Source organism: Lactuca serriola, chromosome 3 (assembly GCF_051521515.1).
Source record: "Lactuca serriola cultivar US96UC23 chromosome 3, Lser_US96UC23_V15, whole genome shotgun sequence".
Taxonomy (NCBI): domain Eukaryota; kingdom Viridiplantae; phylum Streptophyta; class Magnoliopsida; order Asterales; family Asteraceae; genus Lactuca; species Lactuca serriola.
Window position 1 is genome coordinate 9,240,632 of NC_136410.1, and position 9,854 is coordinate 9,250,485.

General features: G+C 31.1%; 2 protein-coding genes across 3 annotated transcripts; both read left to right on the forward strand.

Annotated features, from left to right (window-relative positions):
* The first annotated feature begins 3,870 nt into the window (after window positions 1-3,870).
* Window positions 3,871-5,974, forward strand: LOC145091414 (E3 ubiquitin-protein ligase At1g63170-like). 2 transcript variants are annotated; one of them, XM_079029123.1, is made up of 5 exons: window positions 3,871-4,754; window positions 4,897-5,019; window positions 5,113-5,245; window positions 5,330-5,503; window positions 5,642-5,974. In XM_079029123.1, exons 1-5 carry the CDS (start codon window positions 4,234-4,236, stop codon window positions 5,813-5,815), a joined length of 1,125 nt encoding a protein of 374 aa, XP_078885249.1. In that variant the 5' UTR covers window positions 3,871-4,233; the 3' UTR covers window positions 5,816-5,974. The 2 variants fall into 2 exon arrangements, with proteins under 2 accessions (XP_078885249.1, XP_078885251.1); XM_079029125.1 differs by having other exon boundaries at window positions 3,873-4,754; window positions 5,333-5,503.
* Window positions 5,975-8,875: 2,901 nt separating this feature from the next.
* Window positions 8,876-9,682, forward strand: LOC145095010 (uncharacterized). The gene has a single exon (XM_079032954.1). It carries the CDS (start codon window positions 8,876-8,878, stop codon window positions 9,680-9,682), a length of 807 nt encoding a protein of 268 aa, XP_078889080.1.
* Window positions 9,683-9,854: the final 172 nt, after the last annotated feature.

The following is a 9,854-nucleotide window of genomic DNA, read 5'->3' on the forward strand; positions in this document are numbered from 1 at the left end:
TGAATTGAACAAATTAATTTTTGGGGGAATGTAATGTTTAAACAATGTATGATATGTAAACACTACTGGTTGTACTATGTTAATGAATGGTGACGAATGTTGTTATGTTTCATATATATTCAATGTTATGGTATTCAATTGAGTCACGACAGCCCCCGGACGTTTCCGCCGTCTGGTTCGGGGGTGTGACATCAGAAGAGCTATTGTTAAGGAATCCCCTTAGCAGTAGTGTCCATCCCGATGATGATCCTTAGACTAGGTCCCTTATGATAGGTGTTTAGGGATGTAAAGTGAGGATAACGGGAACGGGTAATCGGGTTATTGTTGATTGATGAAATTAATAAACTTATTTATTGTGGGTTGAAAACCCTATGTGCTCACCAGGCTCCCAAGCCTGACCCACTCAGTTTCTTTTATTACAGGTAGTGGCGCATGAACATAGATGTGATGTTTTGGATGAGGGATTGCGGATATAGGCCTGTAGATATGAAATAATGTAGTAATGCTTATATTGTATTGTTTATACTTATGTATTGTATTGAACATGACATCCCGAGTCTTTTAATGAAATACATTTCTAAGGAAATGCTTTTGATAAATCTTTATCATCATATTGTTTTGGGACAAATTCTGCAACTCTTTTATTAAAAGATTACTCTGATTTTGAAATAAAGTATAAACAAAACTGGTCTTTTCTGGCTATGATTTTGGGGATGTCACAACACCCCCTACGCGCGGGTAAGAATTGGAGTAAAACCATAGACATAAGCTTGTAATCATATCATACATCCAAGCTTATAAACTCACTTGAGTATGGTCTTCCTACCAATGTGAGATTCATTCCCACATCCACCTCTTTTGCTAACTTCTATTCTCAAATACCTAATTTTAAGTATTGATATCTCATTCACATATACTACATTCTTGACATACAATATATCGTTTCAAAGCTCTCACGGAGTAGAACACAAACCAACTTAGAGTTAATTATATATATATATATATATATATATATATATATATATATATATATATATATAGGAAAAACTGCAATAAAGTCCCCACATATTGGATTCATAATCGATTTAGTCCCTATATTTATTTTTTATGCAACTAAGTCCTAAAAACCGGTAATTGTATTAGATTTAACCCTTTGACCCGGTCAACAGGTCATCCAACTTTCAAAAATTACATTTTTGGCCCAGATTTCAAAAATTATTACAAATTTGGTCCAAATTTTACACTTTTGGCCCAAATTTTAATTTTTTTTACAAATTTGGTCCAAACTTTATCCTTTTTGCCCAAATTTTAGAATTTTATTATGAATTCATCCTAACTTTTGTTCTTTTTACAACTTTTTTTCTCAAAAATTTGTTTCTAATATGTTTTTTCTTTATAAAACCATATTTATACAAAAAAACGTATTTTCACATAAAAATCTTATATTTTCTATATAATTTTTTTTAAAACTTTTTTGTATATGAAGTATCTAGTTATAAAAATAAATTTATTAAGTATATAAATATATACAAAACCGTTTTTATGAAAAAAATGTATACAAAAACGTATTTTACAAAAAATGTATACAAACTCCTATCACCTTTATATATATATATATATATATATATATATATATATATATATATATATATAGGTGTGTATCTATTTTTTTTATAAAATCGTGTTTGTTTATATATATTTTTTATAAAAACGTGTTTGACTAACTTTTTATATAATACGTGTTTGTATACATTTTATAAAAATGTGTTTAAATAAGGTTTCATATAATATGTGTTTGTATATATTTTATAAAATCGTGTTTGTATATATTTTATAAAATGTATACAAACACGTATTATATTAAAAATTAGTCAAACACGTTTTTATAAAAAAATATATATAAACAAACAAGATACCTAGTTTACTCGTTGAGTCTCTTTGAATCCATGGCTGAATGGTTAAAGCGCCCAACCGGGCAAATTCGTAGGTTCGATTCCTGTTGGATGCACTTTTTACGTTCAGTTCAATCACTGCTCACGGAATTGATACATATAGCTCGCCCTTATAGCTTATGGGGCACTTCTCTCGCTTAACACTCGTTCAAAACATCCAATCTTTCTTCACTCGCAAGGGAAAGATAAAGGATAGATGACTTAAAATCCCGCTTAGAGATCGCAAAACTAAAGTCAGAGTAGGAGTTCCCATCCGTCGAGGCCTCGTTTTACCCGCCCTTGGGAATAGAACTGATTGGTTGCTTGTTGTGACAGCTAAGGTCTGAACATGATAAAATAGATGTTTGTATACATTTTTTTTTTTCTAAAATACATTTTTGTATACATTTTCTTATAAAAACGGATTTGTATATATTTATATACTTAATATATATATATTTTTATAACTAGATATTTCATATAAAAAAAACTTTTTATATAGACAATACAAGATTTTTAAGTGAAAATACGTTTTTTTTTTTGTATAAATATGATTTTATAAAGAAAAAACATATTAGAAACAATTCTTTGAGAAAAAAAGTTGTAAAAAAAACTAAAGTTAGGATGAATTCATAATAAATTTCTAAAATTTGGGCAAAAAGGGTAAAGTTTGGACCAAATTTGTAACAAAATTTAAAATTTATGCCAAAAGTGTAAAATTTGGACCAAATTTGTAATAAATTTTGAAATCTGGGTCAAAAATATAATTTTTGAAAGTTGGATAACCTGTTGACCGGGTCAAAGGGTTAAATTGAATACAATTACTGGTATTTGGAACTTAAATTGAATAAAAAAAATATATAGGGACTAAATCAATTATGGGACCAATATGTAAGGACTTTATTGCAGTTTTCCTATATATATATATATATATATATATATATATATATATATATATATATATATATATATATATATATATATATATATCCAAAGTAAGTAAAAATACATATATTTATACTAAAATTTCCAACAGTTATCATAGTTGTTATTCACTAAGCCGTGAGGCTTACTGTGTTTGTTTGTGGTTGTTTTTGCAAGTTAGATGTGGTAGTGTCCGGCTCGGATCATGTATTTGTGACCAGTACAATCCCTAGGGATAGTTTCTTGTGCTATAGGGTACCATTATACCTGGAATGAAAAACTGGGAGTTACAATCATAACAAATCAGGTTAATAAATTTCTTCACAACATTGTATTGAATGAATAATAGTATAATGCACGATCTACCTATAAACTCAAACCCTAAATGTCCATCTACACATTTGGATCAGGATAATTGTACTAGATTTGATAAAACCAACCTATAAATTTTGTAAATTATATGAACCGAAAAAAATCGGTAAGTTTATATTTTCTTTTATCAAAGTGTAAATGCTCCCAACGTTTTATCACCTAACTTTTGTTAGATAGGATGTCTCAATCTCGTTATTAAGTCATGAAAAGAAAATCTTCCCATATTTGTATATGAAAAGGAAAAATCATCAGATGCCATAATTAAGAAGGTATTATAAGTCAAGTCAATCTAAAAATTAAATAATTAAGTGCTTCATATTTATGTACAATAAATCAATAATCAATCATGAATGTTTAAATGTTTTATCACTATTTCCCTATCATAAAGTTGAAAGATTTGACAATAGAAATACAAGATATTTTTATAATTATATCAGTTGATACAATATACATATTAACTATAAAAAGTAGAACCGTTCAATTTGATACGTCTTTATGATTGCATATAAGCTATATGTAAAATAATAGTATAATTAATTGATTATATTAAATGCTTGAAAAGAATAATAGTAGTAAAATGAATAGAATTGAAGAATAAAGTTGAATTGCTTCTAACGCCAAAAAGGTGCATCCATTCCATCGGCCAACCATAATTCACGAGCCACATGCAAGCGTAGAAGAATACAAGTATAGATGATGTACCAATACTGGAGTCTGGACACCGGTTCTTATTTACCCGCAAAATCAGTTCTTGTTTTCAGGTAGGGACACCCACACATCACATACCAATCAATCACTGTTCACACAACAAACAGTCAAAACGTTGGAAAATCCCTTTTATTTCGAATCTAATCCGACCCTAAAACCCCCAATTCTGTTATACAATTCTGCTGACAACTTCTCCGATTTGTTCGTAAATCAACACCCAACGGTTCAATAACGATGAACTGATCTGAACTTTGAAGGAATCAAATTCACGATTTAGGGTTTAATCCGTTACTGAAAAATGTTGGCTCCAAGTCCATCTGGCAACATCCCCGGTACGACTCCGCTGCTTTACTCCGTGGAAGATGATCGAGGCCGCCGGTCACTCAGGCGACAGAGTTTACGTGATGCCGCTCGGTTTTTACGGCGAGCAAGTAGCCGGCGGATGATGAGGGAGCCGTCGATGCTCGTTAGGGAAACGGCAGCCGAGCAGCTGGAGGAGAGGCAGAGCGACTGGGCTTATTCGAAGCCGGTGGTGATACTTGATCTCGTATGGAACCTGGCGTTTGTTGTTGTGGCTGCTGTCGTTTTGGTTTTGAGCCAGGATGAGTCGCCGACGGCGTGGTTGAGGTTGTGGATTGTAGGGTATGCTGTGCAGTGTATTGTGCATATGGTGTGTGTTTGGAGTGAGTATAAGAACAGGCGTGAGCATCGGTGGGCTGGTGGTGGAGAATCCGGTGAGAGCAGTGACAGCGTCAATGGGTCCAGAGGAAATGGCAGCCAGTATGTTACATTAGCCAATTTGACCAATAACGACAACAGGTATGTACTTTCTATCTGCAAATTCAACAATACGAAGGATCTTCTTGTCTTGATTCAGTTTTAAATCATGAGTCGGCTGTTTGTAGTAAGTATTGATGTCGTATCATTCTGATCCGATTGAAATGAATGATCCGTTTTGCAGTGGGGTGGCTAAGTATTTGGAATCTGCAAATACAATGTTTTCATTTGTATGGTGGATCCTTGGGTTCTATTGGGTTTCCTCAGGTGGGCAAGCATTGGCACAGGATTCCCCTAAGCTTTACTGGTAAAATTGACCTGCGTTTTTTTTTTTTCTTGTTTATATTTGTTAACTCAACTGCAGATGATTGATTGATTGATATTTGGAAACGCATTGCAGGCTTTGTGTAATATTCTTGGCATTTGATGTGTTTTTTGTTGTTTTCTGCGTTGCACTGGCATGTGTCATTGGTATAGCAGTTTGCTGTTGTCTTCCATGTATAATTGCTGTCTTGTATGCTGTTGCTGATCAGGTATAAATCAGTGTGTACTTCTGAATGAAGCATCATTTGGGTCTTAAAAGTAAATTAAGTTTGTTGCTGTTATAAAATATAAAGCAGGAAGGAGCAAGCAAAGAGGACATTGAGCTGCTGCCAAAGTTCACATTCAGGCGGGAAGGTGGGAAAAGTGATGATGAAATACAAGGAGGAGGAGGGGGGCTTTGTGGAGGAGTAATGATTGAACATGCTACAGAAACACCCATTCAACATCTTCTCTCACCTGAGGATGCTGTAAGTTCTATTTTTTGTCATTTTTTTGACTTTTATTTAACTTATATATGAATGTTTCTTTTTGACTTAGTGCATATCAGGAAAATTACTTGATTTGAGATGTGATGTGATGTGAAATGGTTAATGGTAAAAATGCAGGAGTGTTGTATCTGTCTATCTGCATATGAAGATGGAGCAGAGTTACGTGAGCTTCCATGTTGTCACCATTTTCATTGCAGCTGCATAGACAAGTGGCTCTACATCAACGCCACCTGTCCTCTCTGCAAATACAACATTGTCAAGAATCGCACCAGTGCTTGTGAGGAGGTCTAGTCTAGTAGTAGTAACAACATAATATTAAATATCATTTTCACTTGTATCAACAACGCCTGTTTCTTGCATGTTTGCTTTCATTTTGGCTCATAAATTATCATTCATGAAAACCCAATGTATGTTTGTGTGTGGTTTTCCCATTATAACATTTTTATGATATCCGCTATGTTTCAATCATGCACTCATAATTACGTTATTGGGACCGGGTACCAAACTCTTGACCCGAACCTGTCCTAAAAATTTGGACCCGATTGGAGTTGGGTCAGGTTTGGGTTCTTGATTTATAGGTAAAATCAGCTGCAAAAGATCTTCTTGAGTTTAGAATATGGATGTAGCCTAAGGTGTTGTTTGATGGATTGATGGACTTTTAATTTTTCAATTAAGAGAAAGACTCCTTAACTTTTAGATTCAAAGCGTTTGATAGCCTCTTATTTATTAGGGGTGAGCATAATAACCGAAAAACCGAACCATAACCAAATTAACCAATATAACCGAACCATAATAACCAAGCTGTTTTAAAAACCGTTTGTTCGGTTTCTAATTTTTGTTAACCAATAACAAATGGTTCGGTTATGGTTTTATAGGTTAATCGAACCATTATTAATCGAACCGCTAACTTTATATTTTAATACATAAAAATTGTGGATTATATATAAAATAATATAGTCAAACTTATTTAAGACACATTAAAATTTCAAAAGATAATTCATTAATTCTCACTTATCAGGAGACGAACGTGCAATCAAACCATCAAAGGATGATCACGTAGATCATGCAGACACACACAATTTTCCAATCATGTATTGAGTTAGATTATTGATTAATGTGATAATTCTTAATCAGCTAATTCTATAATTCGTAAATATTATTCACAATTACTTTAACCTCTACACTCATAATCCTAATCGGAGGCTTCTCACACCGTTAATCCTAACTAAAGATTGTTTTGACTTTATAGTTCTATTCGAAGGATTTTTTTAATTTATAATCAAAAGTTCTAGGTAAGTTAAGTTTTTGATTCTTTTTCACTTTGTGATATATTAAGAATGTATTTTTTTTAAAAAAAATCTTTTTTTATTTACTGTATTTGACTTAATCACATTGAATGTATATGAGTGATTGGTTTTTTTTATATCCATATAACACGTAATATAAATGTTTAGCTATTTTATTTTATAGTTTTTTATTTAATCGCATTGAACGTGTATGAATGTTTGACTTTATTTTAATGTTAATATCGATTATCAATATATGAAGTTATTAATGTCAATTTTTTTTAATGTTTTATACTTTTTATTAAATGTTTTTGATTTTGAATGTGATTATGTGTTATCTCACTTTAAGTATCAGATACACATTTTATTATATTGGCGCTGAGGACTTTTTGTATTATTTTTTCATTTTTTATGCCACTATACTTTCGTCATTTATATTATTTTGAACATTATGGTTAACCAATATTAACCATTAACCAAAACCGTTAACCGACAAAAACCATTAATAATAACCAATATTAATCATACCCAATGATTACCAAAATGCATTAACCAATCATAATGATTATGGTTCGGTTTTGACTAATAACCGAACCAAACCGCCCCATACACACCCCTATAATATTTATTGTCTCTTAATTGTTCAACAATCTCTTATCTTTTAAAAGAAAACGTTGTATCTGAATTAAAAAAATAATTGTATTTTGGAAATATTTTAATTTTTTAACAACTTTTTTCCCTATTTTTTTTTTTTTTTTGTATTTCAAACGACCGTCTCCCTTTCCCCTCCCGGTTCATCTTTTAAAAATGTAGGATCTGGACCAAACAGATTTTAATATTTTCATTATATGGTGACAACATTATATAAACTATATTCTTGTTGTATATTTGTCTTATATAATGATAAAGTTGGTTGTAAGCTTGTAAGAGTTGTAGATGCATTTAGTTAAATTAGGTGTTTCAAAATAAAATTTGGATATTTTTGAACTCGTTAATATAAAATAAACTACTTTAAACCAAAAAAAGAAAAGAATAAAAATATAGTCAAATATTTATGAAAGTAATTTATATATAATTTTTTTATTTGTGTACAACATTTTATGCATGTTGTATAACTTCTCTAAAAACATACAGATTTTAAATTGTATTGAGTTATTGACTATCTCTTATTGTATTACTATATTTGAAGTAAATTGGGGCATTTGGGATTTTGGACTATTAAAATATAAAACGTGGGCTTTAGAAATATTGAGATATATATATATCTTTATTCTAATAAAAGAATAGTTTTAATATCTTTTTGATATGTGTTATCATATTAGGTCTCCTAATTAATACACATTTTATTCTTTTTTTTGCCATGTGTTACCCTATTAAACATTTTAATTAATGCATTCCACTTGTCAACCTATTAATTCTCTATTTCAAATTTTAAAATTTTCACTTTAATTACAATAAACTATTTGTGAGACCCGTATATTATACGGGTTGATTAAAACAAAATGTTAAATAGAAACGATTAAATAAGAAGTTTATTTGAATTTGAAATTTGAACTAAATAAAAATTATGAGAAAAAAACATGCAAAAATTAAATAAATTAAAATTATTGTTTAGTTATCAGATCCGTATACTAAACAGGTTAATTATAACAAAATGTTAAACACAAATGTTTAAACTGTATATTTATTTGAAATTGAAATTGAAATTTAAAATTAAAAATTTGAAATTAATATCATTATGGTAGGTTTAATTTATGGAAACTAATTAATAATATATTAGAAATGGAAAATGAAATAAATGACAAGTGGAAAATAAATATATCTCTAAATTATGACAAAATGACATGTGGCAAATTGAATGAGAGAATGACATGTGGCAAAATTATTCTTATTTATTAGGGTAGATTAATAACAATGCATTAAAAATTAAAATAAAATTAATACAAATTATAAGGTGATATAATTTCACATATTTATTTAAATTAACGATTATAATTGATTAATAATTTTGAGTTATAACTATTAAAGTTTAATTAATTTTGTAGCCGTGGTTTCACGGGTTATAATGAAATGGTGGTGGAAATTGAGAACTGAACCACATCATATTTGGGCACAAGTAATATCAAGCCTGCATAATCTTAAAGAGAAACCTGATGGTATTTACTCGAAGAAATCATTAACTGGAGTTTGGAATAACATCGCTGGTATAAAGAAGGCCCTTGGTAAAAAAGAAATCCCGATTGAATCCGTGTTATCCAAACAACACACAACTAATGGGGAAACTTGGAGATGTTGTCTGTCTTCGACGGGAACGTATGAGGTTCGTGACCTTGGACATAGATGGGATTACACGACATCTGTCATGGATGGTCAAACCAGTTGGCTTAAGGAAGTCCCTCTAAAAGTCAATTGCTTTATCTGGAGGGCGAAAATGGGAAGGATACCTGTTGCTGTGGAGTTAGCAAGGAGAGGGGTCGTTCTGGAAAATTTGACTTGCCCCATGTGTAATGACTACGAAGAAGACTCTAATCATGTCCTGGTGGACTGCAGATATGCCAGGAGTGTATGTGAAGGGGTATCAAGATGGTGTAATATTCAATTGGGACCTCTCCACACAGTCAAGGATGTATTGGGTTCCATTTCTCAATGGGGGGTATGCAAAAAAAGGAGAAGGATAATCTTAGCAATCTATTATGGAACTTTATGGAGTCTTTGGAAGGCAATGAATGAAATGGTCTTCAAGAAAAACCGGCTGTCACCAGATAAAGTTACTGATATCATCAAATCAGTGGTTTACCTGTGGGTGAAGAATAGGGGGAACAGCGACAAGATAAATTGGGCATCATGGTCTCATTGCCCTTTGCTTTTTTGAATTTTTCTTTGTTTTGTTTTACAATTCATGTTTCTTTTCATTTCATTGTATTTTGAACTCTTGTTTGCCACTAGTTGTGGCTTTCTTTTTTCCTCTATATAAATCATTGGCCGGTTCCAAAAAATATATATATATATATATAAACTAGTATATATATATATATATATATATA

Bases quoted from the DNA above. Each gene is read 5' to 3' on its own strand.
- LOC145095010 (XM_079032954.1), top strand. From the start codon at position 8,876: ATGAAATGGTGGTGGAAATTGAGAACTGAACCACATCATATTTGGGCA.
- LOC145091414 (XM_079029123.1), top strand. From the start codon at position 4,234: ATGTTGGCTCCAAGTCCATCTGGCAACATCCCCGGTACGACTCCGCTG. The intron at 5,246-5,329 runs GTATAAATCAGT...TAAAATATAAAG, and splicing joins TGTATGCTGTTGCTGATCAG to CAGGAAGGAGCAAGCAAAGA. The intron at 5,504-5,641 runs GTAAGTTCTATT...GTAAAAATGCAG, and splicing joins TTCTCTCACCTGAGGATGCT to GAGTGTTGTATCTGTCTATC.